This window comes from Aplidium turbinatum, chromosome 6, assembly GCF_918807975.1.
Source record: "Aplidium turbinatum chromosome 6, kaAplTurb1.1, whole genome shotgun sequence".
NCBI classification, from domain to species: Eukaryota; Metazoa; Chordata; class Ascidiacea; order Aplousobranchia; family Polyclinidae; genus Aplidium; species Aplidium turbinatum.
Window position 1 is genome coordinate 9,495,859 of NC_137477.1, and position 16,251 is coordinate 9,512,109.

The following is a 16,251-nucleotide window of genomic DNA, read 5'->3' on the forward strand; positions in this document are numbered from 1 at the left end:
AATACAAGTCTTGTTCTATGGCATTGTAACATTGCTTGTATTTTTTTTTTTTTTTATCTAGAACCAATATGTTTTCTCCATTAAACGTAAACCCTGTGTTAGAAAACCATTCCATTTTTCAAACATTGGGAAAAAGTGAGGCTGAAGAAGCAATTCACAGATCTTGCAAACCACGTGCGCATCAGTTGATTCATATTGTTGGTGGCAATTTATTTGTATGGGAAGAGCAGCGAAGTTGTTTACTTACAACCAACCTTAGAGAAGTTTTGAATCATTCTTCTGAAGCAGAAAAAATCCAAGTATGTACATGCAACTAATGGTACACCTACAAATATTAAACATTCAGTGGCCTTGTTTGATTTTATTTTTTTACGTAAATTGAAATCAAATTTTGATTTATATTCTTGTGATGTTTGTTTTTTTATAAGGCATAAAATTACAATGCGCTCTTTGAACATAGAATTAGCTTTAGTTTCAAGTTTTAAGCGTATATTTTCAGTAACTTTACAGGCATTGTTACTTTCAGACATTGTTGTGTCGAAATGCACCTTTGTTTGAAGTTCGTTCCATCATATTTAATGACTCTTCAACCCATGTTGCGTTGGTTGGGTCACGTGGAGTTACTGTTCTTGTGTTACCCAAAAGATGGGGAAGAGACGCAGAGTATGAAGGCGGTAAAAGTACAATAACATGCAGGTAGCTGATTTTTTTGGTTTGTTTTAGATTGAACAGAAATTCGTGTACTGTTTTTATCATCTAAATTGCTTGCTACTACTAATACTATTGGCATTTAGCATTCAAATATCACTTCGGATTGTTGCTGCACTGACAGTCGATTTGTTTTTCTTTGTAGTAAAATTTCCAAACATGTGATGTTCTATTATTGTTTCAGAACCTTTCCTGTTGCTGAGCGGTTTTTTACCTGCAATATATCTGTACAACTCCTCCAGGCTTCATGGTATCCTGGAGGAGCCACGAGTCCTCACCTTTGTCTCCTAACATCTGATAACGTTTTGAAAATATACAACATCCAATCAGATTCTCACATACCAATCCAAATCCATAAGTTAAACCAACTCATAGAGGAGAACTTGTCCATGGGAGGTTCACGAATGTCACTATTGTCCATGTGAGTCAATTATCTTAACTTCATAAGCAAATCAAATGGTTGTTCAATGTTCATAAACGCATTGACTCGAGCAAATGCATTGATTCGATCAAACCCATTGACTCGAGCAAATGCATTGATTCGATCAAACCCATTGACTCGAGCAAATGCATTGATTCGATCAAACCCATTGACTCGAGCAAATGCATTGATTCGATCAAACCCATTGACTTGAGCAAACGCATTGACTCAAAAAAGCGTATTGACCCAGTCAAAGGCATGTACTCGATCAATCACTTACCAAATGACTCAGATTTGTGGATCAACGAGTACTGATCATATTGAGTTCACAGTATCAACGGCAGTATTGTGGCCGATGTTTTTCATTTCAGTTCTCAGAATAGCGTTTATTACATTCCAACTTGCAAAAGGTGCTCTTTACGTTTAATGTCAAAAGAAAGAATTTTGTTATCTGGAATTACCCACAATTATTGTAATCGGCATACTGACCTATTAATCCCACCCTACCGACTGGTAATTCAACCACTTTTGTTGAATTAAATCATCTCTGTAATAACTGACTAATAACTAGTGCCTTGTTTCTAAAATGGTCAGGTATTCTGTGACTTCTGGTCTTGGTGAAACCGTGATTTCATTTGACTTTGCCCCCACCGTCGACCACACTCCCGCCAAGTCCATGTTGCAACGGACCAAGGTGGAAGCGACGAAGCTTCAACCAATATATTTATTGCAGGGAAATGGTGATGTTCTGCTCCTTATTACATCATTAACTCATAACAAGTAAGAATGAATATGCTATGCTGCCAAGCAAATGTTTTTTTCTTACTAATTTTCATCCAAACGTTTAATTCTCATGCATACAGAACAACAAACTACACGGTACAACGTACCCCGAATGAAAACAATCTTATGGAAGGAAGGGCTTATCCTCTTGAATGAAGATGTTAATTAATGTCCAATCAGCATATATATACTTTTACACACGGAACGGGAAGGATGACACTTCATAGACTAGACAGGGTTACTCAACTAATTTTAACAAAGGTCCTGTTTGACAAGTTGAATATTTTTACCACTCGGTGAAGAAATAATGTCACGCAATCATGAAAGTTACACTATCAGTACCAAAACCTTTTTTTTAGGTAAAATGTAACTCGACTTGGATTTTTGTCAAAGTGTTGTGGGCGAAGTCCCCAACTACTAGGATAATCACAGAAAAAAAATGTTTCCTCCTAGCTAGTAAAAATCTATTTAAAGAGGCCTTGAAACGTTGCAATGAGGTTATTCTTCCCGAGCCCGAGGTCCACCATCAACACACAGAAGGTCCGAATTCGGACTGTTGTCCACTAGTTGGGCAGCCCTGGATGAGAGTGTGCACAATTTGTATTAACTGCAATTAAGAACGTTGCAAGGATGCAGCAATTTAGTTATTCCTCTGACAATAATGCTGAAGTTGTGAGAACTTTAGCAGTATGAGGAACATTAGATGCTTACTGAGAAGACAATGAGATCATACCGATTGTTGTTGATTGGATAGTCTAACTGGCTAGCTTGGAAGCTACATCAGTGTAGTTAACGAAACACAATGCTCGCTGTTTTATGAGTACTCAGCCTTCTGCTGGCTACAAGGAAGATTGCTCTACATTTTTTCTCGTTGTTTTTTCATAGATTTAGCAAAGGGATACTCTACGGGCCGTTGATAATGTTGCCATCAGCTGAAGACAACTACGGTACCGATTCTTGCGCCATCCACGTCATGAACACGTCACCTTCCATTATTGTGATTGCAACCTCAACGGGAAAGCTACATCATTGCATATCGTTGTGGTCGCAAAATGAAGGCATTGACCCTACAGAAGAACTAGATGCACAGGTGAGGCTGCCAAACTTAGTCATTTTCCATCTCTCCGCCCCAATAAGCGAGAAACATCAAAGGCATTCTGAGGCAACAAGATTTACTGAAAAGTTGTACTTGTGTGGCCAAAGCATTAAAAAATTTAATTGACTTTTGACGTAATGCCCTGTCTTTTTTAGTTTTTTTTGCGTAATTCTTTATTCTAATACTTTTCAACAATTTCAAGTCAATCATTTCAAGAAGCGTCTCCCAGATGGGCTTATCTTCTAAAGGAGATTTGATCCCTCCAACACTTTATGTCTACGAGACCGTCGAGCTCGAACTGGATCTTACCAGTGCAGAAGCAGAAGAACAAGAAAGTCATTTTGTTACTTTGCATGAAGGTTGGTCTTATTTGTAAGCAATATCATAAGCTTTTGTAATATAGTTTTTCCACCTGGTTTTACCATTTTTCACTTGGACTAAATCATCAATAGAATTGCTCTCTTTCTGATTTAATTTACGAAAACATCATTTTTTAAATGATTCTAGCGTAGCATCGCGCTATTTGCGATCTGGCAGTATTCAAGCCAAGCTAGGTTTTTTTAAGAGGATTGAACGTGAAAGAGTAATTAGTATTGGAGACAACATTAACCACATACGATATGCTGATGACACCGTTTTGATACCTGTCTCAGTAATAAAACTACAGAACATATTATATATAGTGTGTATGAAGAGCAAAATATTTGGCATGGAACTAAACAAAAGGAAACTGAAAAAATGGTTATAACAAAGAAAAAAGAAGTCAAAACTCCCATTTGTAATTTATTGGTTAGTGGAACAATTCCTAAACATAAACAGACATGACTTAACAACAACACTACATTTAACTTTATAAAAACAAAAAACGAACGTTTTCGGCTAGTCATACAGCCCTTTTCAAGCCTATAAGAGAAATATGTAAAAGGAAATACTAAAGAATCATACGGTATCACAGCTAAAATATGGTCAAATCTGACTGGAGCATCTCTCTGTAACTGATAAAATATTTGGAAAGCGAGCACCTGGCAAACAAACCAAACTCATCTGAAACAATTTAACGACAAGGTAGAAGCAATCATTCATACAACATATAATAGAAACAGTTGGTCTAATTATTCATCTGAGGCAGTCGATGCCTGGTTCAGACAAGGCAATTGAAAAACCTCACTTCATTTTGTCTCGTCTAAGATGTACACTTTTAAACCTAGCCGGAAAAATCTATTGGAAAAATCACATTGATCCGTTTTCCCCAACAGATCCTGTTTTATCATCCCGCTATCACGGCTGCACATCGGTCGGTATTCATTCTGTGGCGCTGCCTTGGTTGAGTAAAATCACTGCTTTTGTTCAGTCTGATGATGAAGACAAGGAAATGCTTACTGAGTTAACTTCGGTATGTTCGTCAGTGTTGAGTGTTGATAAATATATGGATGCGATGTCAATATTCGATCCAGAGCAAATTAGCCTTTTTTTACATTGACTCCACGGCTGCAGATGTGGAATCCATGTAGAAAATGAATGATTTGCGGGATGGGTGGCCGGTTTGCAACTTGCTGGACAAAGTTGTTATTTCGAAATGTTGCGTTTGGGTTTAACTTGCAGGTGTACAGAAATGCCGATAAGTCAAATGAGTATGGCCTGCTTTTCATTTAAACTACCACAGGGTAGAAAGCGTATGACATCAGTAAATTAAAATACGACTAGACAATGGCTAATCCGAGATACCTTGATATTTTTGATGCAACGATACGATATAGAACTGTTGTACACATTGAGGCTGTAAGATGAACGTAAATTCTCCTAAACTTGACAAAAGAGAATATTTTACAACCCGCCACTTACTTCGTATATAAATTAACGGACGTCAGTTTAGCGTTTAGAAATTCTTCAAACTTGATTACTTCTGCTTGCATTCCAGGATGATCATTGTGTGGTGGAGCATGTTCTCTGCACCAAACCAACACCTTCATCGCTCCCCTGCCCGATTAAAGGGATGACAATCGCATCGGACCCGATGCTGGGACCCGCGCTGTTATGCCTAACGAACGACAACAAATGCAGTGCTTTACCATTATTGTATGTGCTTTCGAAGAAACGAGTATTTGAAATAAATATTTCGTTCCAACGCTTTACACGAGAAGTCCCTGCCTTTGTTGAATCATTTTGACAAAGTCTATAAATTATATTTATTGGAACAATTTGTTATACATTTATTATAACTTTATATTTTATCATCACATCTGTAAGTTTGCGCTGCTGCTCTCGCCTCAGTGCTTTACCATTATTGTACGTACTTTCAAAGTAACGACGCGACTATAGTTTTTCAATAGTTTTTTTGTAGAGATGATAAAATGATATTTGAAAGAAATATTTCGTTCCAACACGTTACACGAGAAGTCCCTGCCTTTGTTGAATTATTTTGACAAAGTCTATAAATTATATTTATTGTAATAATTTGTTATACATTTATTATAACTTTAAACAATAAATACTATTAATACTAAAAAAGTGCTCAATGCAAGCAAAAAGCCAAACAGAGCGAATTAAATCAAATATAGTTATTACTCTCTGCAGCCTGTTTCACCCAAAAAGGAGGATCATCAGATAAGGACCTTCTGATGATCCTCCTTTTAGGGTGAAACAGGCTGTCAAGGTTTAGAGAGTAATAACTATATTATAACTTTATAATTTATCATCAAATCATTAATTTCGCGATGCTGCTCTCGCCTCAATGCATCAAATTCCAGTGTATTACTGTATTGTCAAACTTCAAGAAAATTAAACGTTGTTTGATTGTTGATGGGTTCTATTGTATGTGTACTGTAGGTTGTATAAGTAAAAACATCGAAATGTAGCCTATAGTTTTTGCGGGTGTTTAATGACTCGTAGAGAGTTGATGATCTGAAAATCTATGCTTTTTGATGATTGATGATGCTGTCTTTTTAGAAATACTTTTCGGAGTAACTCTCCTCCACTGATGTCCTTTATTGAAGATGAAACTATGGTCACATCTCCTCTCAAGAAATTGAATGAAACTAATTTTGAAGATCACATCAGGTCTCTGCTAAAGAGAGAAGTATCGCAGCCAATGATAAGGTAAGCTATTACTTTGTAAATAATTTGAAGAATAAAAAGAATAAACCTAAAAGTGACAAAAGACCAAAGATGCTAACTTACTCAATGAAATCTTTACGCGTAGAAACTAGTTTTTGAACTTGCAGTATTTTCTTTTAATGCTTGGACATAAATCAATAATTGCCAAATGATGGTTTTACTGTTCTTTCTGGGTTATGCAAAATAACGTGTTATGCACTCGCTTTCCAATCATGCGATCCTGGTTCGACTCCCAGCCAAAGCTAGTCATTGAAAAATTACTTTCACGTCTTCCCGGCGGAATGAATTGGATGAACGTAATTGTAACGTTCGTAAAGGTGGCCGGGAAAGGAACTGACCACCCTGCTCTTGTTGGTGACGAAAGCTTCTAAGCCAAATGAGAATCTTATCTTGTCATCCCCCGATGCTTGGTATCAAGTTTGGGAACCAACTATTTTGCAACGGAACTTTTTTCTGTTTTGTAGATCAGGCGAAGGAAGCAGCGAGAAAGAGTGCCTTCAACTTGTCACCAAAGCTACTCAAGTTCTTCGGGACGAATACATATTAAAGCAGAGACTGGCAAGAAGTGCCATTTCTAAACGTGTGCAGCTATTGCAGGAACAGAAGCAGCTACAATTGTCTGATTTAAGAGATTTATCTCAAATGAAGTGAGTGTTTTTTGTTTAAATTTTTGATGTGATTGAGTTTCAGATTCTTAAAAATATTCTCAGTTTTTTGTATATAACTTTTGTTTTCATTTATAGCATACAAGCTTGCGTGTTTCTAAGATTTCAATCGCTAATCTACATATAGCAATAAATGCTCGATTACCTTTGATTGTTCTCACGAAAAAGTCATGCAAAAAGCAATGTTTTTAATCTTGCAATGTAATGTTTTACTAATAATTATTGTAAAGTCGGTTTTGTTACTATGACTTTTCGAAACATGGTGTTGCCATGTATATACATGGTTGGCAAGGCGCAGCTTTTCAATGAAGGCATAAAATATCTTAGCACGCTGAAACGCGACAGAACAATGGACTTTAATTTGCTCTTGTTTGTAAGTTTTAATAGTATCAAACAAGAAAAGAATTGTTGAAAAGATAAATTTATGAGGAGACACTGTTTTAGCTTTGTGCTTTTCAATTTCGCTTGCATTTTGTCAAAAGGGAAAATATTACTGACGAGGCCGAGCGAATTGCGGTGAACTATGAAGACTGCCACGAGAGACAACAACACCTATTGGAAAGGTTGGATGCAGTTGTGAAGAAAATAAAAAGTTCTGATCCTGTTCTATCCGAGGTACACCGGTTGGCCAACCATTGATTCATTGTGGAAATTTTCAACTTCGGACAGAGAAAGCTTCTTTGGAAGCTTGATTATTAGTTAAACAACAATTGTATATTTTTGTACCAAAGACAGGCAAGACACAACAATACCACAAGGTTGAGCATTACATCAGTATATTTTACATATTTACAAATAGTTTAACAGTCAAACGTTTTGGGCTTAGCTTAAACCCTCATCAGTTAAACTATTTGTAAATATGTAAAATATACTGTTATAATGCTCAACTCTGTGGTATTGTTGTGTCTTGCCTGTCTTTGGTACAAAAAAGCAAACTCTCTCCCGAAACTATAAATTGTATATTTTTATGTTTCAAACTTTTGTTAGTGTTTTATGTTTTTTTGTCTAATTTTTTTTATGTTCTGTGCAGTCTGACCAATAGTTATTGGTCGCGGTGACATTGTCAAGTATTTCAAATTTTCTGAAAACCACGCAAATGTCATGAGAGAAACATGGTCGTGATTATAATTCCATATCAACTACCACTGTCCACTATTCATTACTGACTTTTCATTTGGTGAATGTTTAGGCTGAAGTCAAAATGGGAAAAGAACTGAAAGCATTGGCTGACAAGTTGCGCAAGGTGAACAACAGCATAAAGCAGCTTAAAGTTAAACAAGAATACCAGTCCAAGAAGTTGGAGAGCTCCGAGGCAGGCAACGGATTTTCTACGAAATCCGGCGACTCGACGGGAAGGTCTTTACAAATTGATCAGTACAAGCAGATCTTGCTCGAAGAGTGAGTAAAAACAATCTCCTTCATTAACATGTGTGATTATTTCGTTTCTTCTTCTGCACTGCTTAATCGCCCATGACTTTCAAGTCAATCTAGTTCTATCACGCTCTTATCTGTCGGAGGATGCTTCCTCACGTCGTTATGTGCTCTATATTTGTGGGAGAAAAACAAGGTTTAGTGAACCCACTTTTAACCCAGGTTTAGTGAACCCAATTTTAACAAATTTACAAAGTCTGCTTGTGTATAATATGAACAGACTTTTTGGCTTTACTCAAAGATATCTAAAGGACCGCTTATAAAATGTGCAAATTATCTTCAGTCTTCTAATTTTGTATATGTAAACGATTCATATTCTACAGGGGCCAAAAAATCAGCGAACTTATAAAGAAGCTCAATAACTTGAATGTCCAGGTTGGATTATGAATATTTCAACGGAATTCAAGAGTCTGGGTTGCCGTTTGTTGTCTGCAAGGTTTCAACCAATGAAAACAAAACCAAAGTGTGTCTCGCTTCTGAATGCTGAAGCTTCAAGCCAAGCACAATGACCAACTGCAGAAGCTGAGTTAAATAAATTGGCCTATACCGAAGCGATATTACAAAACAAACTTTTCTTGGTTGAAACCAACTTTTCAAGCTTTTCTAGAATACGACAACGAGCAGAAGCAAGATGTAACCATAGCAAAACTGAACTTCAACAGGAAACGACTTTGACCAAAGCTCTTTGCTTCTTATTGTTTGTGCAAAGGGTCCTTTTGGGAGATAATGACATCCAACCGTAACACATCTTGAGACAAATTTTGTAGCTTCTGTTTTGACAGCGTCGTTGCGTTACCCTTCGGAGTGGCTTCAAATTCAATCTATTGTATTTCATTCCTTTTATATTGCTTTGCTATCTTACGACGTTCAATTGACGCCACAGTTTACAAAATACAGCCTTTTTAAATTTTGTTTCTTTAACTTATATGTGCTAAGCTTATAAAAACAACATCAAAGTTTTCGAGCATAACCTCTAAGCGCTCAACAGAAAAGATTCCAAATGGTGTTTTGTGAAGGCACATGGATGTACTGTGGATCCGGTCACTTTTGGTAGCGGGAACAAAGTGGGCGAGGAAAGCCACAAGCAGGGCCAGTTTTCCCATTTTAAACCTTTCCATTTTTGTTATTGGAAATTGAAAGAGTAGCCTAAATCTCTGGACTGCAGCCTACTGTATATTGGAGTATGTTCCCCGAATACAGTGAAACATGTTCTTTTACTTGGTGCAGACGCTGCAATCAGAAGAGAGACTGTTATGACGAGTGGAAGCAATTTCATGACATGGTGAAAAAGGATTGTAGGCCGATGTAGCGGAAGTCGAATTGTCTGAACATCCACCCATACCAGGGATATCTAAAGAAGGGGATACGAAGGCTCGCAGCGATGGCCTTATTTTCATGACACTACCAGGGCGGGAGTTTGCGGCGCGTGAAACATGCGGTTCTGTTGAAAATTTCAGAAATTTTTGTAGTGCAGCTGGTACAGTCAGCTACAGAAGACAGTTAGTAAGTGTTACGCAGACTATATTTAAAAAATACTTCTTTGGAAAGACAAGTTACCAGTAAGCTGTTTTCTTAACACAGCCTTTGCAGGAGGCCAGATGTAAAGCAAGTATACCGGTAGTTTAACAAGTAACCATGAGCATGCAGTGAACATCCAGATCCGACGCTAATAGATCAATGCAGGTTATCATAAGATTTATTAAACTAAGCTTACTATCCGTACCAATTGTCATTTTACGATGAACAGAAGCCCTTCTATTGTCAGACCTAATAAAAGCCTTCGTATCCCCTTCTTTAGATATCCCTGGCCCATACCTAGCTGTAACTGCTACAGCAACATCCCGAGTACTAGCATAGTACAGTAGTGGGGGTGATCTTGAGAATGATGCCTTGTTTTTCTGCAAGTATGAATTTATTGCAAAGCAAAGAACGAGCTTTCAGATCAAAAACGTTGCTACCAAATAATGCTTTGATCACAAATAGAATCAATTGAACTTAATTAAAACATAAAATTAAACTACAGTATAACCATAACTAAACTGACACCGTGACTTCCAAGAAAGAGTCTGTGGTGAACTGACTGAAAATAACGCACCACCCAATTAATTAACTGACAAAAACCATATTGAATACTGACTTATTGTTTAATACTAGACGGTATTTAAAGGATACTCAGTGTGATTGGAATGCTCCAAGCAATGTGGCAGATGCACAATGCTATAATGACGTAAAACTACGTAGGCCTATATGTATATCAAACCCTAATAAGAGGTACAAATTCTTTATGGAAACGCCCAAATTCTGGACAGCGTTTCAAATTTCTAACACAAATTTTACAACGGCAATAAGACGCTAGGAAACATAAAAAAAGCCGCAGGCGTTACAGCCGACATCATCATCATAATCCATCGTCGGTTTGTTCCCCACTAGTGGGGGTGGCCGATTGTTTCCGCGCAGCAATTGTTTTAATCCCTTTTCTCCATTTCACCCTGTCCCTTGCATCTTCCTCCTTCAGTCCGACTTTTTTAAATTCATCCTTCACTTGTTGTTTCCACGTTCTTCTTGGACGACCGCGTTTCCTCTTCCCATCCACCTTTAGATCTAGTGCCTTTCTAAGAAAACTTCCTTCCTCCCTCCTTATCACATGTCCATACCATCTTACTCCATTTGCCCTTGCCAGTTGGTCTATGGTCTCTCTCATCTCTAGCATATCCAACAATTCTTCAGTCCTTTTTTCCCTTCTCGTTTTCACCCCACACATTGCTCTCACCATTGACCTTTCCGTTCTTCTCAGGATTGCCAGTTCACTCTCTCTCAATATCCATGTCTCGCTACCATATAGCATTGCAGGCCGCACACAGCTCCGATATACTTTCCCTTTCATCCTTAGTGAGAATTTTCTGCCATACAACATTTCCCCACATTCCCTGAACTTTGCCCAGCCCAATCTTGCCCTTGTTGTCACCGCTGCTTCACATCCACCACTTCCATTTATCCGATCACCCAGATAACAGAAGTCTGTCACTGTTTCGATGCCATGGCAGAACTCATCATCATGGCCTTCCACTTCATTCCTTCCTTTACTGCATTTCCCACAAACAAAACACTTCGCCAATCTTGTTGCGGCTCTCTTGACATTAGCACATCTTGCATGTACCCACTTTCCACATTCCTTGCATTGCATTGAATTTCTCATCACTCTCTTGCCACATATTCCACAGGGATCTACTTTGCTCTCAACAACTGTTCCTTCTGCTCCACTCACCATCACTTTTGTTTTTTCAAGATTCACCTTCATACCCTTGGTTTCAAATGCTTCTTTCCATTTCTCAAACTTTCTCTCCAGTCCCTCCATACTATTACTTGTCAAGACCAGGTCGTCTGCATACAAAATTTCACTCAATAAGCCCTCCCTCACTCCTTCAGTTACAACGTCAACCACAATAGCAAATATCAGAGGTGACAAAACTGATCCTTGGTGTACACCAACCTTCACAAAAAACTCGTTTGAATAATTTGATCCAACTCTCACTTTTGTTCTTGCATCCTCATACATAGACATCACAGCTCTCACTAATACCTCCGGTATACCTCTTTTCCTCATTGCCCACTCCATCACTTTCCTTGGTACTCTGTCAAATGCCTTTTCTAAGTCGACGAAACACATATATAGTTTTCTCTGCTTCTCTCGGTATTCCTCCTGCATTCTTCTCAATATAAACAGAGCATCCACTGTACCTTTTCCTGGCATGAATCCAAACTGCATATCATTTAATTTCACCAATGTTCTCAACCTCTTTTCTAGTATTCGCTCCACAATTTTCATTCCATGCTCTAGTAGTTTTACACCTCTATATGCACTGCAACTTCTCACATCCCCTTTTCTCTTGAACAATGGAACAAGAGTACTATGCTTCCACTCCTCCGGCATTCCCTCTCCATCTAATACCCTTTGGCTAAGTTGTAGCATTACTTCAATTCCCAACTCTCCACTTGCTTTTATCATCTCTACGCTCACTTCTGATGGACCGGCTGCTTTACGCAGTTTCATTTGCCCCATTGCCTCCACCACTTCATCACGAGTAACCTTTCCCACTGGACCCTCCACCAGATCAACCTCTGTCATATGATCCCATACATTCTCCTTATTCATAACATTTTCCATGTGTTCCTTCCACACTTCTCCTCTGCTTTCCGGGCTGAAATGCAACTTCCCATCTCCACTCCTTATACATCTTCCCCCTACAATATCATTCCCATCCTTTTTCATTTGCTTTATGAGTCTGAATACTTTGTTTTGGCTTTCCCCCATTTTATTAAGTTCCTCCTCAGCACCATTCTTCATAGCTCTTGCAACAACCCTCTTTGCCTTCTTTTTCATACTCTTATACTTCTTTTTATTCTCTTCTGACCCATTTTTGCGCCACTGCTTGTATGCATCTCTTTTCTGTGAAATCGCATGCTTCACCTCTTCATCCCACCACCATGTGTCTCCACGATCCCTCCTCACTTTCTTTTTCCCACATACTTCATCACATGCTGCTAGGACACCTTTCTGAAATGAAGCCCACAAGTCCTGCGCACTCATGTTTACCAGCTCTTTTGCTCTTTTCATAAACTTAATTCTCGTTTCTTTTTCCTCCAGTTTCCACACATTTCTTACAAAAACTCGTTCTTTCTTCACAATTTTCTTCACTTTTTTCATATTTAAGTCTCCTACTACTAGTCTATGCTGCAACTCCCACGGAATTACTTTCACATTCTTCAAGTACTTTCTCTGTTCCTGCCCAACCACAATAAAATCAATTTCCGACTCATGTCCTCCTGAGCTGTAAGTCACCTTCCTTTTCTCTTTCTTTTTAAACCATGTGTTGGCAATACAAAGTTTCCTTTCATCACAAAATTCAAGTAGCATTCTTCCTTCCATGTTTCTCTCCCCAAAACCATACCCTCCATGAATGCCCTCGAACCCATTTGCTTGTTTTCCAACATGTCCATTAAAATCTCCTAATCCAAACACCAACTCTTTTGAACTCCGTAAATCCCATTCCTCTGCCAAAACATCATAAAAACTTTCCTTTTCTAAGTAATCCCTACCACTTTGAGGTGCATATGCACAGATTAGCCTCACTACCTCCTCTTCAAAAGCAAGTACCATTGTCATCACTCTGTCACTCCTTCTTCTAACTTCTATTACTTTCTCACACAATTCCTTTTTTACCAAGAAACCAACACCACCGATTCCTGTGTTATTTCCTGACCACCATAACTTATATCTCCTCTCATTGACACCTAAAAACCGCGCTGACTGTCCCCTCCATCTTACTTCCTCTAGGCAACATATATCCACCCTTCTTTTTCTTAGTTCTTCACATATTTCAGTTCCTTTACCACACAAACTTCCCACATTCCAGCATCCGATTCTAACACCATAATCTTTTTTCAATGTTTTTTTGTTTTCTCGGAACCCAGAGATTCTTCGCACCCCTTGCCCATCTAAGGGCTGCTGGGGACTAGGGGCCATTTTTAGCTTTTGCTGCATTTAAATAATATTTTGGAGCAAAGATTTTCCAGCCGGATGCCCTTCCTGACGCTAACCACAGTTATTGGCGGTGGGCCTAGCCTTTACTTAAAAAAGTATTTCCTGCAAGGCAGCAGGATTTCTAACAAGTTTTAGCCAACCAGTCGAGGTTGTTGCCCATGAGGTGGGACGTGGACCCACTTGTTTTTAAAAATAGGTTAAATATTTATGAGTTATGTGAAGAAGAAGCGCTCTTCCCGGCCGTTAGCACAAGGCTGAGCACTCACTAGCAGCAGTTGTGTTTCGCTAACCATATCGGTGTAGCTTCCACGCTAGCCATTCAGACCTCCAATAAACGATAAGTTTCTGGGCAGCCGATTTGTAGCAAGAATTGACAGCGATAGACACGTGTTTCGCCCATGAGGCTGGGCTCATCAGTATCGCACCGTATTCTTGCCACTTGGGTAATCGACCGCCGTTTTACCAGTCAGTTTAACTCTTATCTTTGTGGAAAAAAATTTGTGTGCTGTCAATTCTTGCTACAAATCGGCTGCCCAGAAACTTATCATTTATGAGTTAATTAAGATTATCAAATCTTTTTTATGTTTGCTGCTAAAATTTCAGTGATTAATTCAATGTGTGAAACTCTGCTGCAGTGCTACTTTCCTTTTTCTTGTTCAGTGGCCTATTGAGAAGGCCACAAACATTCAAACAATGGTTGGTTTTGAATCTTTATTCATGGATTGACAAAGCTTCTATCGGTTATTCCTGGTATTTTTGCATACTTGTAGCCAAGATTGACTTTTCCAAAGTTTGTACATTTGTTTTCAAATTGCTTGAAAGTGTTTTACATTGACCTACAGTATAAGCATGTGCTATCAGCGCCACTGTTGGTTGGTGTTTAAATCTTTAGGCTATCCTCAGACTGACAAAGTCTTGATTGGTTATTCCTGATAGTTTCGCATAGCCGACTTGTTGAGGTTCTTGACGCAGGGCCGGTTACCGAGGTTGACAGAGTGTAGTTTTCCGATTGTTGAAGTGTTGTTGCCGGGGAATTATTTCATTCACTAGGTGAATGGAGAGCAATCCTGAAATACTATGCTCATTGCTCAAGCGCACACCCCGAGAGTCGAACTAGCGCCGCATGACCTTGAAATTTACCAAAGGTCAAGTTGTTATTTTTTATCTTATCCACGCTTACGCCCTGTAGATGATTTAGGTTAAATAGCAAGGAAGCCAATCTTCGTATGTACCTTCAGGCATGCCTTTAGCCTCAGTGTCTTGCCAAAGCGCACATCCCGAGAGTCGAACCAGCGCCACATGATCTTGAAGATTCTTCATTCACGCGCTAGCTAACTAAGCTATTGGGGCGGACAACAACGTGACAGTCATAGCTACAACATCTGTGATACCTGAAGATGTTCTATTGTTTGTGGTGCAATAAAAACTGCCAACATACCAAATGCTTCATACATTTGCATATTCCACCGAAGTTTTTCAAAGTGAAACTCATCAAAACGTTTGCACACTCCACAGTGGTTCAGGATAGGCTTGCCCAGTCAGCAAATCAGTTTTTTTTATACAATGTAAAAAGGAACTGATTTGCTGTCGATGATGGATTACAGCAGCTACGATGAGCAGACGTCAGAAAAAAACTAAGGTCTTTAAAAAGTTTCCCAAAGGAAAAGTTGAGGTGTTTTCTTTAAAGGGGAGGACACCTCAACAGTTAGAATGCAAAATGAGGACGTTTATTAAATTATTACGAGCCGTTCAACAAATTTCTGGCTACTACCTAAAATGAGCCCGGGCCTTGGTCCAAACGTACTCACTAGACTATCCATGCCAACGCTAGTGGCTGGGATATAGATCGAGCCTGGCTATGCTTTTGCGCTCAACATGGCGAAATTGGTAACGAAACTTGCTAACGTAAGCATGAAGGTGATATTTTGACGTAGCCTAAGCTGTGTTAGTGTCCCAGCATTGCGTAAATTTTGCCTACCCTCTAATTCTGAACAGCTACTAACTACAGCAAAGTAGATTAACAACAGCAATTTGAGCTACAGAAACCGAGAAAATTCATAACTGTTGTTCACTTGATACAACGAAATGTTGAGCCAATGGGGGCGCAAAAATTGAACCTTGCCTAGGGTGCAAAACAGCCTTGCGCCGGCCCTGTGTATTCGATTGAAATTTCCGATTGTTGTTGCCGGGGAATTATTCCATTCACTAGGTGCCACTAAATAGAAAGCGGTCCTGAAGTTCAAGCGCACACCCCAAGAGTCGAACAAGCGCCACTTCATCTCGAGTCGGGCACCTATGCTTTACAATATGTGTAGTAGGGTGTTTCATTTTTTCACCATTTTTGAAATTCAAAATGCCTGGGGTCCCATCTGGTGGTATTTGGGGAAAAAAGTTTACACCCCAAATTTTTTTCAATTATGACGTCATATTGAGGTGGTCCACGAGGTTTGAAAAATGTGGGCCTCAAAATCTCGAAATTTGGCCGTATCTC

The 16,251-nt window shown here is 38.9% G+C and overlaps 1 protein-coding gene across 1 annotated transcript; it reads left to right on the forward strand.

Annotated features, from left to right (window-relative positions):
- Positions 1-65: 65 nt before the first annotated feature.
- On the forward strand, positions 66-9,441 carry LOC145771845 (nucleoporin 88-like). The gene is made up of 13 exons (XM_082583578.1): positions 66-299; positions 527-696; positions 893-1,129; positions 1,724-1,909; positions 2,798-3,002; positions 3,211-3,367; positions 4,265-4,401; positions 4,927-5,084; positions 5,955-6,104; positions 6,587-6,769; positions 7,270-7,402; positions 7,977-8,185; positions 8,542-9,441. The coding sequence occupies exons 1-13, from the start codon at positions 69-71 to the stop codon at positions 8,603-8,605; spliced, it is 2,220 nt and encodes a 739-aa protein (XP_082439704.1). The 5' UTR covers positions 66-68; the 3' UTR covers positions 8,606-9,441.
- The last annotated feature ends 6,810 nt before the right edge of the window (positions 9,442-16,251 follow it).